We start from the raw sequence: 21,114 nt of genomic DNA, 5'->3' as shown, positions 1-21,114 counted from the left end.
CACTCTCTCTCTGTCAAGGAGCTAGAAAGGAATAGGGGTTAGAGTTAAAATATATATAAGTAGAAAGAAATGTATTCACCCAGTTGAACTTTGTATATTCTTGAGTGGTTTTCAACTTTAAAGAAACAAGAGTCACGGAGTCCAGTAGGAAAAGTGTCAGACTGATTATGGAAAATTGGAGGTATAGGTGCAGTGGTCAGACCATGTTTTTAGCAACTCTATTGATGATTTGTAAACTTACCTTAGTCTGGCATTGACTTTGTGACATTTTTAACTACTCCTGCCTAGGTGTCTGAACGGCTGTTGTGCATTCACCTGATTTCATAATCATGGGTCGGGCAAACCAATCCACTGTAACTGAATTCCTCCTCCTGGGGCTCTCCAGGCAGCCCCAGCAGCAGCAGATCATCTTCATCATATTCCTGAGCATGTACCTGGCCACAGTCCTGGGAAACGTGCTCATCATCCTGGCCATCAGCACAGACTCCCGCCTGCACACCCCCATGTACTTCTTCCTCAGCATCTTGTCCTTTGTGGACCTCTGTTTCTCTTCCACCATCGTCCCCAATATGCTGTCCAATCACATATTCCATCGTCAGGCCATCTCCTTCCCTGGGTGTCTCACACAGATGTATTTTTTCATTGTGTTTATTGTCATGGACAACTTCCTTCTGGCTGTGATGGCTGATGATCGCTTTGTTGCTATATGCCACCCCTTACACTACACAACAAAGATGACCTATCAGCTCTGTGCCTTGATGGTCACTGGGTCTTGGGGCATTGTCAATGTGCATGCTCTGTTGCACACCCTGATGATGGCTCCCCTCTCATTCTGTGCAGACAACAGGATCCCCCACTTCTACTGTGATGTGGCTGCTCTCTTGAAACTCTCCTGCTCTGACACATACATCAATGACCAGATCATTCTTATTGCGGGGGGTCTGGTAATAACGATCCCATTGACTTGCATCCTGATTTCCTACATTTGCATCACCATTGCAGTCCTGAGAATCCCATCCACACAGGGCAAGTTTAAAGCCTTCTCCACCTGTGGCTCCCACCTGGCTGTGGTGTCCCTCTTCTATGGCACCATAATTGCTGTGTATTTCACCCCGGCATCCTCCCACTCGGCTGAGAAGGACATTGCAGCTGCTGTGATGTACACGGTGGTGACCCCCATGCTGAACCCTTTCATCTACAGCCTCAGGAACAAGGACATGAAAGGGGCCCTTACAAAATTAACTTATATTATTTTTTTAAATTTTCAACAACGAATATGTTCTAAACGTCATAAATGCGTGTCATAGAATGTAATAAAAATTTCTTTCCTTTCCCTTGTCTCTGACACTTAGCAGTTGTCCATCCACACATTTGTTGAGGAAGAATAGGGGTCAGTGTTTCCCAACGTGAGTGATATTTCTCTCTGGAGCTTGGGAATGATGCAGGGGGATGCAAATGCATATTCCTAAAACTTACCCTGGATTGTGAACTATTGTATAAAAAAGTTTTCCTTGTCAGGAATATCATTGTTCAGTAATTTTTTTCTTGAAACGGAGGCAGTTGGATATAATGTTTGGGAACATGTGAAAGTGAAAGAGGTGAAGACAATTTTTTATTTACTAATGTGAATAGTCCAACTGTCAATACCCTCCAGTCCAAACCACTAGAACACACCATTATCTTATCGGGCTCATTGCTCATTTCATCAAGAAAGACAGCTTTCATCGAGGAAGGTCCCTATCTCAGGGTGTTAGAAAGGTCTTCCAGAATCTGAGTGTTAGCTGATTTTTATAAGGGTTCTTGTGATCTGGACTTGATATTGGCAGAATGTAGCGATAATTCTTATTGGGCACAGCAATAGCTTCTCTAGACTGCAGGAAACTAGAGAGAAGTGAAAGCTATAATTAGTAAGGAGTAAGTTGTCACTCCTATCCATCAGGATGGGTGATGCTTTGTCATTTCTGTATCTTCAATAATATTTATACTTTGTCTATATTCAATTATGACTATAGTATTTGTGGGGAGTCTAACTATATTTCGGTCACTTTGTTTGATACTGATGTCCCATGAAATTCTCTATGTTCAACATGGGTGTGTTCATTGAAGGCTGTGTTGTTGTTAGATACTTTCCATTTCAAACCCATACCGACCTCATGTGCAAAAGAATAAAGCAGGCCCCCGTCACAGTGGTTATCTGTGAGCCCATGATTGCCGCCAGTCTGCCAATCCATCTCCTTGACGGTCGTCCTGGGTGTCACTGGTCCTGACTGCAGCAAGCATAATGTCCCATCTATCCCATTTCATTTAGTCTTCTTCCATAGTGCTGTACAATCTCCTCAATGCTTAGCTTACTGTTTATTGATTCCGATTAGCCTCCTTTAGGAAAATGTTCTGAGCAGTCATTGTGTTTGTGTATTAACACTTCATGGAACTTAAATGTAACCTGAAACTTATTTCTAAAACAATTGCCTAGCAGAGTCAATATACTCACGAAGGATGTCCTTGAAACACTGAAATGGTCCTAAATGAACGTGTCCTGTCATGATTGACCAGGGAAGCTCTTAGCAGGCAGCCTGTGACATCACCATGTGGTTTTTGTGGGTGCTAAGATGTATGGGAGCTGGCACTGAGCAGGGAAATGGGAATAGGCCTGACCTTTGTCTTCAAGATCAACATAGACTGGGTTCTAAGAGGTGAGGAACTGGGCAGAGCTGTTAGCGTTCCCTTGCCCCTGCTTCCATCACCTTGGTTTACCAGCTTGTCCTCTAAGAGAACTCATGATGAAGCCATCTGACAGTATGTTATTGGGTCTCCTCTCAGCACACAGCTCAGCCTTGCTTTCTCGGGTGTGACCTGAACTTTCACCACTGAGCAGACCAGGAGCCGAGCTGAAGATAGGTACAGAGTAAACAGAAGCTGTTTAACCAACCACAGCTTGGCCTCAAGAAACGTTCTCATCCCTGCCACTAATGTCCTGACATCATCTTTAAGCATTAAACCAAAATATCCCATGAAATCTCCTTAAAAGTATATAATAGCTTAAATTAATTATGAAAAACTGATCTCATTAGCAGTAAGGCCTTAACGGATGGTCTCACTGTCGTTGAGTCAGTTCTGACTCACAGCAACCCTCGTGGACAGGGCAGAACTGCCCCTTGAATTTCTGCGAATATAATTCCTCATGGGAGTTGAAAGCCCTGTCTGTCTCCAAAGGAGCAGCAGGTACTTTTGGAAAATGGACTTTTCATCTAGCAGCCACATTGTAAACATGATATCACCAGGGCTCCTTTTAAAGGACTAGCTATTTCAGATAAAACTCAGAGTAGTAACGTGCAAGTCTGTGGGTGATTACACCAACTATGCCGCATCAAACGGTGTCTGAAATGAGGCGTGTGGATGAAAGGGAAAGAATGAGACATGGACAAAGCATGGGATTGGGAGGACAACTGTCTGATGGACTGAAGTACCGAGTATATTAAAAGCTTGGTTTTTGTACTCTTCTTACAAGGGATTGGTTACAAAACAAACATGAAAGAACTTAAAACATTCTTAAACTCGTATCTATGTAAATGTTCTTTAACTAGTCACATTTTGTTGACATTTGAATAATCAAAGCACTAAGTTCTAAGACAAGCACATGGATATGCAAGATTCAAAAGAATCTTACAGAGGTCTTAAATAACTGAGTTATCTCGAAATGGTTTTAGCTGCAAGGTCATAAAGAACTGAGTTAGTTTGCAATGCTTTTGTCTGCAACGACACAGAGGCACAGCGAACTAATTGGTCACCCATCAATAAACACCTTGATCAGTTGAGGCCTCCTACATCTCCCCCCTTTTTGAGCAAAGCGGGACTGCATCTGTCTTAGGTAGGGAGAGGTTCTGATGATCTTACCCGTCATTGGGTGTACTGCTACTTAAAAACAGTGATCTGTCTTAGGTTGATGCATCTGAACTCAATCCTCTTACCCATCACTGACTGCTCGTTCTTCACCCTTTGTGGAGGGGTTAACTCCATGAACTTGATTCAACTCAAGTCTGTTCAGATGAACTTGTGCCGAAATTTGTGCCAGAATCGTTTGAAGACACTGCAGATAACAAGGTAATAAAAGGCAAAAAAACTCCAAAATAATAAAAATAACATATTCCTTATATTCATGCAGAAACAACCCAGTGTTAATTATCTCATTGTTAAGCAAGCACATTTGATACACATAGTAACTTTATCTTCTGCCAAGCCATACATCCTTGAGAACATTAAAACAACCTGTTTTTCCCAGACCTTGCATACTTTCTTGTTCTTGACAGTCTGTTCAAAATGTTAAGTCACAGAAGAAATTAGTAAACACTGACACATAGGTCATGAGAATTTTCACTTGTTTAAGGCTGGGTCTTAATGGCCTTCAACATCACTCCCCCCTTTATTTACTGAAGATGTTTTTACTCAAAACATCGGCAAATGACTGTGCCTGTCTTAGGTTGTCAAATCCTGAAATCGCCCTTACCCGTCATCAATCACAGTCCTCCAGGCGACTATGACCTGTTTTAGGTTGAGAGACTCAGACTTGATCTTACCCATCTCTGATTAACCAGCCTCTGCCTTACACCCCTGTTTGGAGAGGGGGCAAAGTGAACAGGTGCACTTCATGAAGCTTTGTTCCTAAGGCCAATAATTCAACCATAACCTTGCACAGCATCATAGGGAGTATGCATAAGATCCACAATACATACACTCTGTTGTGACCATGTCATAAAGAGCATTAACTTTTTGTTCTAACTTTTTGTCTATATTTTCTTAAGTACCCTACACATTAGTCACATTTTTGCATAATTAATTTACAAAGTGGGCAGTTTGTAATTCACTGGCAGCATAATAAAAGAAGGTTGATACAAAATTGTGATGACAATACCTTCAGGGGTCTAGGTAATACAATTACAATTAATACAAGACATGTTAACTTACAATCATCATGATCTATACTAATATTCCCTGACAAAAGTACATAAGGTGATGGTACACAGGCAGTAACGTTTTCTTGCGGTTTGGTGGAAGGGCCCATAAGCTTCACATCACCCAAAGTAGTCTCTATTTTCCATTCGGCGGTAATTTTTTGAGTATTTTCCTGGTTGCTGGACCAATCGATGATCTATCTCTCTTTTGTGATGTTATACTGGATGGGCTTGTCCGTGAGATACGAGCTCCACAATATGGTTTTATTATTCTTTTAAGTCGCTAGTCCAAAAAAAGGAAAAGATTGAGGAGTGGATGAGATTACCTTTCCTTAACCTTGTACAGGGAAGACGTGAGTCATTAACCCACACCATGGTTTCCAGACCTTCCCAGACAGCAGGATGTAAGAGTGGTGGATCAGGAACATAAGCCTAGTACTGCTCACTGTGTGAAGTCCTCAGAAGCACTTCAGGCAAATTACCATCTGCATGGTTTTCAAACTGCACCAACCTTTCTGGCAGTCACCACGCTCCATCAGCATCCTCTGGGAAAAACACAAACATGCCCTCGCCCCCATATTAGTCGGGACCATGCCATGAGGCAAAACAAGCCAATGATTTCTCTTCATAGGCTCTTTGAAGTTGGCAGAATCTTTTATAATGATTTAGATGCAACGGGATGTATAAAAACAATCTTTTAAGTCTAAGATGATCTTATATGTATTGGTTGGAATAGCAGAGGAGGGAAGGAAGCCCAGGCATCATAACAATTGTATGAAGAACATTTGTACATATGTTGCCATCATCATTTAAAAAATAGTTTCTTTCTACCTGAGCCCTTGCTAACAACTCTTCTTTTTCCCCTATTCTCCCACCATGCCATCCATATGAACCCTTGGATAAATGATAGGTTATCATGTTCATGTCTTACACCATCTGCTGTCTGTCTTCACCCACATTTCTGTTGTTCGTCCCTTCTTCCCTAACCTTTCCCCATCCCTCTTGGTATTGCTACTCCAATTACTGGTTCGTGGGTTGGGATTATCTGTCCTGAATTGTGTGTAAGAATTGCTCATAGCTGTACCAATGTACATGGTCTGATCTAGAGAGATTTGGAAGGTACACATGAGGTTATGATAGTTGTGGGGAGGGAGCATTAAAGAACTAGAAGAATGTTGTTTATTTCATTGGTGCTATACTGCATCTTGAATGGCTCCTCCCTGCCTTGTGGTCCTTCTTTTAGGGGATGTCCAATTATCTACAGATGGGCTTTGGGTCTCCATTCTACCCTCATTGGCACTGATATGATTGATTGTTTTGGAGCTTCTGATAGTCATCAGCTATCATAGACACCTTGTGATCCCACAGGCTGGTGTACTTCCTCCATGTGCTTTGTTGCTTGCTGATAGATGGCCTCTTGTTTAACTTTCAGCCTTTAAGATGCCAGATGCTATATCTTTTAGTTTTTTTTTCAATTTTGCAAATTATTTTATTTATTTACATCATTTTACTAGGGCTTCTACAACTCTTATCACAATCCATACAATCATACATTGTGTCAAGCACATTTGTACATTTGTTGCCATCATCATTCTCAAAACATATGCTTTCTACTTGAGCCCTTGGTATCAGCTCCTCATTTTTCCACTCCCTCCCCACCCTCATGAACCTTTGATAATTTAAAATATTATTGTTTTTTCATGTCTTACACTGTCCAGTGTCTCCCTTCACCCACTTTTCTGTCGTCTGTCCCTCAGGGAGGAGGCTACATGTAGATCCCTGTAATCGGTTCCCCCTTTCTACCCCACCTTCCCTTCATCCTCCTGGTATCATATCGTCACTCCCACCACTGCTCCTGAACAGACCATGTGTCCTGAATTCCCTGTGTTTCCAGTTCCTGTCTCTACCAGTGTACATCGTCTGGTATAGCTGGATTTTTAAGGTTGAATTTGGATCATGATAGTGAAAGGTGGCAGTGGGGCGCAAAAGAGGAAGCATTTAAGGGCTAAGGAATGTTGTATGTTTCATCGTTGTTACAATGCACACTGATTGGGTCTTCTCCTCCCCACGACCATTCTGTAAGTGGATGTCCAGTTACCTATAGATAAACCTTGGGTTCCCAGTCTGCAATCCCTCATTCACAATGATATTATTTTTTGTCCTTTGATGCCTGATACTTGCTCGTTTTGATACCACGTGATCACACAGGCAGGTGTGTTTCTTCCATGTGGTCTTTGTCGCTTCTGAGCTAGATGGCTGCTTGTTTACCTTCAAGCCTTTAAGACCCCAGATGCTATATCCTTTGATAGCTGGACTCCATCAGCTTTCTTCACCATGTTTGCTTATGCACCCATTTTGTCTTCAGCGATGGTGTCTGAAAGGTGAGCATCAATGATGTGTTCAGGGAGGACTTGCGTAGAGGCCCAAAGTCCATCTGTTATCTCAATACTTAGCCTATGTACATAGACCTATATCCGTATCATGATATATTAATGTATTCCATGTATACATGCCAATATCTATACCTCTATTAAATATCTTTTGCCTCCTATTTCTTTCCTCTTTTCCTTGTTATTTTAGGAAAGGATTTTTATACATTTGAAAAAGGAAAATTAAAATATTACAACTAGACTTTTAAGGAAAAGGGTATTGGTTACTACCCATCTACTAAACAACAATATGTTGATTAAGGTGAGAGGTGTAGTTTTTTCGTCTCATAATGTTTCTGCCTTGACAGTTTCATCTCTCTATGTCTACCAGTGACAACACAAGTAATTGATTTATATTGCTTCTCCCTGGGACTAGAAAGAATCCATCTCAGTATGGTGACACTACTCTCCCCTCTCTCTGGAGGATAAGTAATTGATTTATATTGCTTCTCCCTGGGACTCGAAAGAATCCATCTCAATATGGTGACACTACTATCCCCTCTCTTTGGAGGATATCACAAGCTGATTTTTTGCTTCAATTTTTACTACTAAGGAAACTAAATGAATCACAAAATACTAAAGGAAACCATATTAAAATGCAGAAATCTTACTGATGTCTACATTATAAATACATAAAATATTCTCATTGATTGAAATCATTTCAATAAAAATTAAATGAATCACTAATTTCTAGAGGGAAACATCAAAAGCAAGTAAACTGATCATGAATTTGGACAAGATTACGAAGCTAATAAAGAGAAGTAGGCAAGAGTGCATGGAACAACACCAGTTCACTAAGGCCCAGGGCAACATTGCTGAAGTTGTTGAGACTTATCTTTTGCATGGTTCATCAGTGCATTGGAAGAATTGTTTTCACAAGTCTTCCAATTTTCATCACCCTTTTTTCCTTCTAGACAAGAAGGTACCAATAGTTGAACCTTAGATGGCTCATTTTGAGTTTTTAAGACTCCAGTAGCTACTAGACGAAGTTTCTCAAAATTATTTTTGGTCTCACATTGGAAGGTTTAGGCAGGAAAATCAAAGATTTGTTCATTAGTTTTAGTTTGAAAATTTCACCCAGTTGGTGAGTTAAATTAAGATCTAGAAATTAGAGATAAGGACTAAGGTCCTCTTTTAAACAGTTTAAAGAAAAGGGTAGATGCAGTTGTCCAGGGCTAATGTGTAGAATTAAATGCAAGAAGTCCAAGCAAACAACTCAGGAGGACAAAATACATACATGAAGGTCATAGACAAACATGTGGGATGTGTCAAAATATATAGGAAAATACCATCTGCCATATGGTTAGAATTTATAATGTCTTTCAATAAAATAATAATGACATTTTAAAAGTGAACCAAATACACATATAAACCATACAAATATGAATGGATTTTGAGCTCACACTTAATTGTCGGCCCAATCTAAGAACAATTGGTTCTTATGACATGGCGCTGCTCAATACGTACACACTGGAGATATGAATGCTGTAGCAAAGTGTGGGGAAGAAAGCAGATGGTGTCCATCTATCAGAAAGAGTCGTGTCTGGGGTGTTAGAGGCTTGTCTGAAATCAAGCAGCTATCTAAAGGACGGATCAACTAGGCCCATATGGAAGAAGCACAGAAGCATGTGTGATTCTGGAATTGTAAACTTTAAAATTCCAATCCAGAGGGGGGAATGGTATTAGGGTTTGAATTCTGAACACCTGGTTTGCCAAAGGCTGCAGATGACAGTGAAAGCCCAAAGCCCATTTGCTGGGTCCCCTATGTGGATTAAGCCCTTGGTGAAAGCCCTCCGACTATGACCCAGAGATGGGAAAGGCCTTGTTACATTGCAGGGCGGCTTATGCAGCTGTTGTTAGTCAAACTGTGACACTTTGTCAGTGATCTCTGACCCAATAACTAATGACTCCAGTTTCCAATATTTTCTGCTTTGCTATTTATTGAAGTTTTCCTTTTTTGATTGTGTCACTGTAATTGGGACATTTGTTCGTATTTTCTCATATATATATGAAATCCAGGCTAGGTCAAAGTATGGAGATAACACCTGGAACAGGGTTTCTAAGGGACATTGCAGGGGAAGATGGCACCGATATAACAACCAACAGACATATGAATGGAACAGAACTGATAGGCCAGAAATATCCCCACACTACTCAACTAAGTTCTGTCCATTCATTGGGAAATAAGAGTCTCTTCAATCAATTATACTGGGTAAATTGGTTTTCCAAATGAAATATGGTTCATAATTCACACACACAAAGCACAAAAGTAAATTCAAAATGGATTAAGGAACTAAATATACATATCTTCAAATTTAAAACAACAAACAGGGGATATATTGCCAGGTCTAGCATTTAGCAATCCAAAGCTCACTACCTTCGAGTCAATGCTGACTGATAGTGATCCTCCAGGGCTGTCGAAGACGGTAACTGTTTACAGGAGTAGAAAGCTCAGCCTTTCTCCCAAAAAGCTGCTGCTGGTTTTCAACCCCAACCATGCAAATTCCAGCCCAACACCTAACTAGTACACCGTCCACGCTCCTCTGCATTGAACAATAGAATATCTAAAAATAAAAACAGAAGCAACAAAAGACAAATTAAATATGTGAGATCTCTTAAAAATTAAAAAAATATTTGTTCATAATAAGACATTTGTAAAAGTGAGAAGACAAGCTAATGCCTGGGAAAATATCATTGGTGAATCAGATATACAAGGAGAATCTAATGACGTGTGTGTGTGTACACACAAATGAGAGCACTGATGATGTATTCAGTTACAAGTTGGATTGCTACCTGCAAGGTCAGCAGTTTAAACCCACCAGCCACTCCTCAGAAGAAAGATGAGGCTTTCTGTTCTGAGTTTACAACCTAAAGAGAAATAACCCATCATAGCATGGGAAAATCACTTGAATTAATATTTCACCCCAAAATACATTCAAATAGCCAATAAACTCTTATATATACATGATATAGTCTAGCCAGATTTGTAAGGCAGAACTGGGGTAAATGACAGTGTGGGTGTGGCGAAAGCATTAACTATCTAGAGGAATGTTGAGAGTTCTTGACACATGGAATCCAGGACAGATAAACCTCTCAGGAACAGTAATAGTAGCAGCAGTGATACCATGAGGGTAGGGGGAAGAACTGACTGCAATGGTCGATATATGACACAGACACACATACCGCACACACACACACCTGGGTGATGAATAAGGGAAACATGGGTGAAGGGAAACAGCAGATGGTGTACGATATGACAATAATAATAATTTATGATTCATGAATGGTTCATGATAGTGGGTGAGGAAGGAAAGCATGAGGAGCTGATGCCAACAGCTCAAGTAGAAAGATAATGTTTTGAAAAGTAGGATGGCAACATATGTACCAATGGGGTTCACACAATTAAAGTCTGGATTGTTATAAGAGCTGGAAGAGCCTCCCAACAATGATTTTTAAAAAGAGTCAACAAACACATGCAAAGATGCACAGCATCAATAGACATCATCAGAGAAATGCAAAGCAAAAACAAAATGAGATGGCATTCCACTCCCACTAGGATGACTAAGACAAAAACAAAACTACGAATGTTGGTGAGGATGTGCGGAAATGCAAACCTTATCAATTGCTGTGGGAATGTAAACTGATCAAGTCATATATGGAAGAATGTGATAGCTCCTCAAAAAACTCAGAATTGAGCTCCTACCTGAGCAGAAATTCAACTTCTAGGACCATATCCAAAATACTTGAAAGCAAAAACTGACACAGAGTTCAGTTCAGTGCAGCACTACCAACAAGAGGGGGAATGATCTAAATGGCCACGAACAGATGCAGGGAGAACCACAACAGTGTCCAGATACACTGGAACTCTCCTTAGACAAGGAGAAGTGAAGGCTTGATATATGTGACCGTATGGATGGCACTGGAAGCCATTGTACTGTGCAGAGCCAGCCAACCACCAACAGACACATAGTGCATAATCTCAGTTACATTAAAGGCAAGTGTATAGAAAATAAAGTTTCTTAGCGGTTACCAGGTATGACAGGAAAACTAAAGGGGTCCCTTGTAGACAGAATACTCATATAATGTTCATTAAGGATAGGTTTGCGCTGCCCATTATGGTCACTATATCGTACCCTTGTCAAAGGTTAAATGTGCAAAAGTCATGTGACAGATATAATAAAACCACTAACAGAAGAGTCGGGAAAAGAGGAGCTGCTGATTCTGCTTATGGACAGCCAAAAATGTCATGGAATTTGGTGTTTTGGTTTAGAGCAGGGCTCCTCAAACTTTTTAAACAGGATCCAGTTCACTGTCCCTCAGACTGTTGGAGGGCCGGACTATCATTTTTCAAAAAAAACTGAAAAAATTCCTATGCACACTGCACATATCTTATTTTGAAGTATATAAACAAAATGGGAACAAAAACAATATTTAAAATGAAGACCAAGTAGAGTTAAACCAACAAACTTAACAGTATTTCAATGAGAGCTAGGGGCCTGCTTTATGCTAATGAGATGGTCAGTGTCCGATTCCATAATTGTCACTGCTAGTCGTACCAAGTGATGCAGTGTGCACCAGTTAGTCTAGATCTGGTTGGAGAATTCAGATGTTTCATTCTGGAAAAAGTCTGTTCACAGACATCAGTGCTGCCAAAGATGGCTGCCATTTGAGTGCATGGTTCCTGAGACTAGGATCTGTCTCAGAGGGAGAGATGCATAGAGATTAGGAAGGCTGCTTGACTTGAATGCGTCTTTCAGAGTCACAATGCTGCAGCTCAGCAAGTTCCATTTGGTAAATTGTATCCACATTTTCAAGGTCAATAGAAAATTGGTTACAGCAAAGCTGTGTGTCCTGTTCATGGAGATGAAGCTCTTTAAATCTAAATTGGAACTCCTTTTGCAACTTTTCCAGTGAATCCACACTTGTTTTCTTTGGGAATGCAACCAATGGTTTTTCCGCTAACAGATTTTGAGTTATGGGGAGATGGCAGCAATGTCCCTCCTTGAGTTGTTTGATGAGGGGCCTAATTTTCCTTCAAGTGCTTTCACCTGTGATTGCACATCCCAGATGAGCTTCCCCTCCCCTTGAAGTTGCACACTGAACCTGCTGAGTAGCTCTGTTCCATCGTCAGAAAGGCAAGGTGCCATTTCCATTGAGCTCTGGTACTGCTTTGTTTTTTGAAAGCAGAAAGCTGTAATCTGTGGAAGTAAGTTATAGAAATGTTTCAAAACTCTCCCTCGACTCAGCCAACGGACTTCTGTGTGGTACAGAACATGTTCATAGGAAACATTTAGCTCAGACAGAAATTTCTGAAACTGTCTGTGGTTTAGTGCATTAGCTCGAAAGAAGTTAGCACGAGGTGTCACGATTTTCATAACAGAGCCCCACTTCAGTGATTTACTACACAGCACTTGTGGGTGGATGAGGCAATGTATGGCTATTGGATGAGAATGCTTATGTTTGTCCATCTCTTGGTTAATGTGAGCAGTTACTCCATTCTTAGACCCCACCACGCTAGGAGCACCATCAGTTGTCACACTGGCTAGTTTATCCCAGTCCAGCTCCAAACCATTCAGTGTGGTGAACCTTCTCATAGATCTCCTCTGCTGTAGTTGTTCCTTTGACGCTTTGCAGTGCAGCAGGCTCTTCTGTGACTTCGAAATAGTCATTCGTCCAACGAATAAACATGAGAAGTTGTGCAGAACCATGAACATTATTGCTTTCATCAAGTGCCAAGGAAAAATAGGAAAGTTTATTTTGCGGACTTTTGCAATGCTGGTGTAAATTGTCTCCCATTTCTTTGATCCTCCGTGTAGTTGTAGGTAATGAAAGACTCACAGTACTAAATAAATCGGCCTTCTCTGGACACATGTCTTTGGCAACAGAAAGAAGGCATTCTTCAACAAATTCTCCCTCCACAAATGGTCTGGAGTGCACGCCATTAGTTTGGCAACTTCTAAACTTGCTCGCAGGGATGAAATAGTTAGCTGCTTGTGCTTCACAAAAGTATTTTGTCGAGTTGTCAATGTATTTTTCAGTTTTAATATTTTATCTTTTCTCACTAATCTGACCAAACCATCATATTTATCTTCATGTTGACTCTGATAGTGTCAACGCAAATTGTATTCTTTGAACACAGACACTATATTCTGGCATATATATATATATATATATATATATATATATATATATATATATATATATATCCAACAATGCACCCTTGGCAGTCCACATCATTTAAGCCTCATCAGTGGCCATATTGGTGGAACTCTACTTTTACCTCAGGCTCACACTGGTGCAGTGCAGGGACCAGCATGATTACAGAGCCAGTTCCTCCACCACCTTCCAAGTTCACACCACACTGTGTGAACCACACTGCCATCAATGAACTCGCACAGGAACCAGATCATATGGTTGAGAAGACCCATGCAATCATACTCTACTGCAGGAACAGAGAAGGCACGCATGCCTTTTGTTCCTTCCGAATCTAATGCGAGTTTAGCCCTTCAAGCACATGGCTGAGCTCACACTGCTCAGAGATCACAACAGTGTGAACCGGGGCTTACAGAGCACACAGCATACAACATCATACACAACTGAATAGTAAGCAAAATATAAATATACTTACTGTCAATTAAATTGTGTTTCTCACTCCTCGGTGTCTGCAGAGACAGATTAAGTTCCCTTGGGGACCTAGGCAGATTACCAGTTTGGTGTCACCATTCGATAACACTGAGCACTGAACATTTGCATTAACACCGACTGCTGACCATTTGCGAAAACACTGACCACCAACAATTTTAATTAATACTGAGCACTGACCATTTGCATTAACACTGAGCACTTACAATTATTATTACCACTGAGCACAGACTATTTGCATTACCTCTGAGTGCTGACCATTTTCATTACCTCTGGGCACTGACAATTTGCATTAGCAATGACAGCTGACTATTTGCTTCATCACTGTGATGCAACCCCCTTAGAAAGCACCCCCAACTAACCAATTAAAAAAAAAAGAACTCCAAAGTTCAGTTTAAAAAGATCCAACATAATCACGCACAAAGAGGTGCTACTAACGGCAACATTAAAAAAATATAGACCTCCTTACTTCAGGTTTAATATCCCCACTTTAACCGAAAACAAAAAGGTACCTAGTAAATGCAAAGTTAAATAAAAAATAGGCCTCCTAACTTCAAAAAATAAATCCCAACCATTTGTAACTTGCTCTAACCTCAGTCCTCGGGCAGCAACAAGCTCTGCACAGGCAAGTTCTTGACTCTTCTGATCACACCAGAGACTGAGAGGAGGAGTTGAGAGGCAAGAAGGAGGGGATTCAGAGTGCAGCACACATGCAAACTGCAGCCAAGGACAACTCTGATGCTAAGCAGGACAGGTGGCTTAGGCAAAAACACCCAGCCGGCCACATAAATGTCCTAGGTGGGCTGCTTGTGGCCTGCGGGCCATAGGTTGAGGACCCCTGGTTTAGAATCTTAGGATTCTGGTTTCAAGGGACATCTCAGTCAGATGACCTAATAACGTGCTTCATGGTTCTGTTCTACTGAACAATTCACTGTGTAGTGCCGCAAAATGAACAAGTTTGTAAGTGGACATTCTAAACACAACAATTGTTCTCTATTGGATTGTGATACAAGGAAGAAGGAGACTTAGGAATCAAAGTATGATTTGGAAGGTTTGGCTAACTTTCTCCTGGAACCACTACTGCCTCCTTCCCATGAAACCAGAAAAACTCATTTATTTTGATCAGTTTCCATAGAAGAATTCTGATTTGAAGAGGGGGAAGTAAAGAGCAGAATTTAAAATGATAGTGCAATCAAGACTTCCTGGAGTCATGCTGGTTGGGGAAATCCCTGCCACTCTTGTCCTGAGATCATCTTTAAATCTTAAACCAAAAATATCCCATGAAATCTTCCTAAAAGCAAACAATAGTTTAGATTAACTATAGAAGGTTATGCCAGGAGCACTGTGCTCTTTTAAGGACAAAGTCACTGTGTTTGAGTCAGTTCTGACAAATAGCAGCCCTATAGGACAGGGTAGAACTGCCCTTATGAGTTTCTGAGACTGTAGCTCTTTATGGGAGTAGAAAGCCCTGTCTTTCTCCCAAGGAAAGGCTGGTGGTTTTGAACAATGGACCTTTCCATAGCCCAACAACTGACTTTAATCATTAAAAAAGCAGGGATACTTTTTAAGACCTAGCACTGCAAAAAAGGAAGAGAAAAAACTCGCTCTTCAAAATGAAACTCACAGTAACTTGTAAGACAAGACAGGAACCTCAGGGGGCAGTTCGTGTATGCTAATGAGGAAGAATAATTCTGAAAAGGAGGATGAGAATGGTTGCACAACTTGAAGACTATAATCAGTGCCACGAGTTTGCATGTGCAGGCACTATTGCACTAGTATGTGCTTTGCAAGTACAGCAGATGAAATAAAATTAAAACGGACAAATATATTGCAGCCTTGAGATCTTATAGGACAGTTCTTCTTGTCCTTAAGTTTGCTGTGCATCATAGTTGATTTGATAGAAAAGGGTTGATGTATGACTTTACCAATATCATTGTGTTAGGCCAGGTTGACTAGAGAAACAAATCCAGAGACAATATGTGTATGAGACTGAGCTTTATATGAAGAGTAATTACATATTTGGAAAACATCCAAGCCCAGTCTAGATCGAGTCCCTAACTCTGATATTACCCCACATGTTGATACTAGTCCACAACTTTCTCTTTAGACTCACACAGACATGAAATGACGCCAAATGCAGGAAGGTCTTGTGGAAAGTTTTGTGGATCCAGTGGTGCTGGTAGCATCTCAAGTCTGGCGTGGGTCTCCAAGTGGCTCCTCCAACTCCAAGGCGCTGGCTCCATTAGTGTAACACCATGTGGTTTGTCAATAGGAATGTCTCAAGTGGAATGAGTGTATCTGGCTTCCAATGAGCTAGTTATCTCTTTTATGCCCCCCCTCCCAATGGGGTCATCAAGCTGCAACCTCCTTGACAGGCTAGATTCCACCCCATTCACAAATTGACCAGAGATTATGTAACTGCCACAATCATTAAAATTTCTTCTTATCAAGAGGGTGAATAAGTAAATGTGGTGAAGAAAGCTGATGGTGCCCTGCTATCCAAAGATAAAGCATCTGGGGTCTTAAAGGCTTGAAGGTATTCAAGCGGCCATCTAACTCAGAAGCAACAAAGTCCACATGGAAGAAGAACCTCACCCCGCGTGATCACGAGTTCCCGAAGGGATCAGGTCTCAGGCAGGACAAAACAAAAAAATCTATCATTGGGTTCTTACATCCCTGATAATGATCGTTGCACGTAAATGGGTGCATAAGAAAACATGGCGAAGAAAGTTGATTGTGTCCAGCTATCAAAAGATATAGTGTTTGGATTCTTAAAGGTTTTAAGGCAAACAAGCGGCCATCTAGCTCAGAAGCAGCAAAGCCCACATGGAAGAAGCACACCAGCATTGCAATCACGAGGTGTCACAAGGATCAGGTATCAGGCATCATCAGAACAAAAAATCATATTGTGAATGAGGGGGAGTGCAGGGTGGAGACCCAAAGCCCATCTGTGGGAGATTGGACATTCCCTTATGGAAGGGTCGCAGGGAGTATATTAGCCGGTCAGGGTGCAATGTAAAACGATGAAACATACAATTTTCCTCTAGTTCCTGAATTCTTCCTCCCCTCCACCCCATCATGATACCAAATCTACCTTACGAATCTGGCCAGACCACAGTATGTACACTGGTACAGATAAGAACCGGAAACACAGGGAATCCAAGGAGGATGATTCCTTCAGGACCAGTTGTGCTAGTGAAAATACCAGGAGAGTGGAGCGATGGTTATTTGGAAAGGCGGAATCGATATAAAAGGATCTATATATAACCTCGTCCTTGGGGGACAGACAACATAAAAGTATTTGAAGGCAGACATCAGACAGTGCAAGATGGGACACAACAATAATTTACAATTTATCAAGGCTTCACGAGAGAGTGGGGAGCAGCAAGGGAGAGAGAAAATGCGGAGCTGATGCCAGGGGCTTAAGTGGAGTGCAAATATTTTGAGAATGATGAGGTCAATGAATGTACAAACTGTCTTTAAACAACTGATGCATGTATGGATTGTGATAAGAGTTGTATGAGCACCTAATAAAATGATTTTTAAAAGTCCTTGTAATCAATGTTATAATCGGATTTTGAAAGGCTTAAATAATGATACACAGTTATACATTCTCAAGGATTTGAAAGACAAAAAGAAAAGCATAAAGAAGTAACTAAAGATCACACTAAGTGACACAGTCAAGACATTCTCTCCTTCACAAAGTTCTGCATGAAATTTTATTTTTAAATTCAAGTTTTTAAGTCTTCCCAAGGGTAAGCCTTGCCTGCTATTTAGCATTTGGGGTGGGGAAAGAGTAATGCTGCCCAGATAGCCTTCTGGAAAGGTCAACGCGTCTTCAGTTCCACCCAGGGTAATCTGGGCAGTAAATGGGGTTCTCTGGAGTCCATACCATTGCCTGTTGGCCAACGGTCAGGGAATGATCCTGGTAGAAGGGCCTTGATTTTTCAGCCGAGACATTGACTCTGATGGACCACATGGAGCTCAAGCATCCGAATGAGCAAGCCGTGTCTGTGTGAGGCTCATATTGGAATTTCACTTTTCCCAGTGCACAACCCTGCTTGCACCAGCCCCTTCCACATGTGTTCATCTCTGATAAACACCTTGTACCCAGCACACAAAATAAAGTGTGATTTTAAAGAACCCAACCTAGGGGAACATTTCAATGACGTGAACAACAGGTCCAGTATGAAAACGAACACTTACTGGTTGACAGGGAGTAGTGTCTGGTCCAGTTTTCACGTCATCAACTAATCCTTGAAAACAAACTTTAGTATATCATTTAAAACGTAATTTTATAAATGCAGTGAAGTCACCCATTCATCTTACTTGATTTCTCGTGCACTGGCATTGTTCATCACTCCGTGTTTATAAATGCATGTGTCCTTTAGCATCTTCCACATGATGTTCTCCCTGTTTTCCCGTCTAATTTTTCATCTCTTCCTCTACCTTCTTTGGATCATGTTTTGGGTTCTGGAAATTTATTTTTGAATTTTTTTCATAATTTCTCTTGGGACAAGTATATCCACTCTTTTTCTTCCAACTGCTTAAAGGAAACCTTCAGTCTTTGTCTCCATCTCCAACCCTAATTTAGCTTACCAAGCAGACTGTATTAAAAAGTCCAAGGGAAAAATACTATAAATCTCGGTGATCTTTCCAATGCCCTCCCACATGCGACCAAAAATAGTTTCTTAAATCCCACTCCAAGAAATGAAATTTTCCAACTTATTTAGCAGGATTTACTGCCTGGTGTTAAAAAAGCATCTTATGATTTTCAAACCCTTCAAGAAGTGCAAGTAGTTAAGTAGGGCTTGGGGGGCTATGCTTTGTCATTGACAACAGTGAGCACTGTCAGAATGTGTCAAATTATTAGGAAAGTCTCGAGCCCCAAGTTGGAAGCCATCAGTGCATTCTCCATCTTCCCTCCACCCCTCTGTCTGTGTTTGCATCTTTTGCCCCTCTCTACAGACATTTGCTTTCCAGGCCATGGATGAGGCGGAGAGTTTTCAGCTTATGGATGGTTATGTTCAGACCAACCCTTATTGATAATGGCCTATATGTTCTCTACTCAGTTCCTTATTCCTTCATCCAATCAGGGACCCTCAGTGGAGTCATCAGGAAAGAATGATGTGGTATAAATTCGGCTGCAAGGTGACACACATTTGACACTCTGGTTTAAGGGAATTCGGAGAACATGATGACTTGCTGTGATTGGGAGGACATCTCAAGGGGAATCTGCTCCATACCCTGGATTTCCTCAGTCATGACATGCTGTGCTCTTCCTGATATCCTTGTCACTATACCTCATCACCTCATCGCAAAGAGACGACCCTTCACACAAAATGCTTTAAGGATTAAGAACCAATGTTCTCCAGCATCTCAGCTGTGAAGCACACCAGTCAGTCTATACAGATGTCAAGACCCAGATCAATCACTTCCATTGAGTCAATTCTGACTTATAGTGACTCAAATATAGGCCTTATGAGAAAATAAATCTTTACATGAGCAGACAGCCTCACTGTTTTCCTGTGAAATGACTGGTGAGTTTGAACTGCAGACCTGGAAATTAGTAGTCCAACACTTAAAAGCATGCCACTCTTTTTTATTACATTTTATTAGGGGCTCATACAATGCTTATCACAATCCATACATATACATACATCAATTGTATAAAAGCACATCCATACATTCCCTGCCCCAATCACTCTCAAAGCATTTGCTCTCCACTTAAGCCCATTGCATCAGGTCCTCTTTTTTTCCCCTCCTTCCCCGCTCCCCCCTCCCTCATGTGCCCTTGGTAATTTATACATCGTCATTTTGTCATATATTGCCCTATCCGGAGTCTCCTTTCCCCCCCTTCTCTGCCGTCCCTCTCCCAGGGAGGAGGTCACATGTGGATCCTTGTAATCAGTTCCCTCTTTCCAACTCACTCACCCTCCACTCTCCCAGCATTGCCCTTCACACCCTTGGTCCTGAAGGTATCATCCACCCTGGATTCCCTGTGCCTCCAGCCCTCATATGTACCAGTGTACAACCTCTGCCCTATCCGCCCTGCAAGGTAGAATTCGGATCATGGTAGTTGGGGGGAGGAAGCATCCAGGATCTGGGGGAAAGCTGTGTTCTTCATCGGTACTACCTCACACCCTGATTGACCCATCTCCTTGCCTAAACCCCTCTGTGAGGGGATCTCCATTGGCTGACACTTGGGCCTTGGGTCTCCACTCTGCACTTCCCCCTTCATTCAATATGTTATGTATACACACACACACACACACACACACACACACACATATATATATATATACATATACCTTTTTTTGGCATGATGCCTTGTACCTCGTCCCTTTGGCACCTCATGATCGCACTGGCTGGTGTGCTTCTTCCATGTGGGGTTTTTTGCTTCTGAGCTAGATGAAGCATGCCACTCTTACGCAGATGATTAGACCTGAACAAAACTGGTTCACACAAAAACAACTGTAATTCCCAACTTTCTGAGCCAAAGAAATGATAAGAAAAGTATTTATGAATAGAATTTCCAAGTCCACAAACTGAAGCCCACATGAGCAAAGTGATGATGCTTGATGTCCCAGGGGATTCTGTTTAGGGATTATCTTAAGCATTAAGATAGTTTCATCTGTAAATTCTGATTTAGGAATTATGTAATATTCATTGTCCGGTCTAAAGGGTCCCCAAAGAAAGTGAGACAATTATTTTCCTCTTTTGTCTAATGAGTCTCTAGGGAATCTGGCACCACTGACCATAAAGACTCCTGTAAAGGCAAACTCTGTGATTTTCCCCAAACAATTTGCTGCACAGAAGACTAAGACCATGAACGCCTGCTCCTCATGTATTCAGAGCCTCCCTATATTTGTAACAACTTCTAAACCTTATAATAAAGGAAGCATTGATTAGTCATGCAGAAGTGAAACATGTCTGAAAAAAACAGGTAAGATTAAAACAACGGATATCTTAATATTTGCTTTTTAAGATAACGACCCTCTTTTGGACTCAGGGTAACTAGTAATAGTTGTGATTCTCTCTCTCTCTCTCTGTCTCAATTTCACTCTCTCTCTCTGCCATGGAGCTAGAAAGGA

General features: G+C 41.2%; 1 protein-coding gene across 1 annotated transcript; it reads left to right on the top strand.

The window, feature by feature from the left end:
* Positions 1-329: 329 nt before the first annotated feature.
* Positions 330-1,307, top strand: LOC142422831 (olfactory receptor 1f45-like). The gene has a single exon (XM_075528063.1). It carries the CDS (start codon positions 330-332, stop codon positions 1,305-1,307), a length of 978 nt encoding a protein of 325 aa, XP_075384178.1.
* The last annotated feature ends 19,807 nt before the right edge of the window (positions 1,308-21,114 follow it).

This window comes from Tenrec ecaudatus, chromosome 12 (assembly GCF_050624435.1).
Source record: "Tenrec ecaudatus isolate mTenEca1 chromosome 12, mTenEca1.hap1, whole genome shotgun sequence".
NCBI classification, from domain to species: Eukaryota; Metazoa; Chordata; class Mammalia; order Afrosoricida; family Tenrecidae; genus Tenrec; species Tenrec ecaudatus.
Note: the sequence above shows the minus strand (reverse complement) of the source record. Positions and strands in the feature narration are given on the sequence as shown.

Excerpts from the sequence above, each read along its gene's own strand:
- LOC142422831 (XM_075528063.1), top strand. The coding sequence starts at position 330 with ATGGGTCGGGCAAACCAATCCACTGTAACTGAATTCCTCCTCCTGGGG.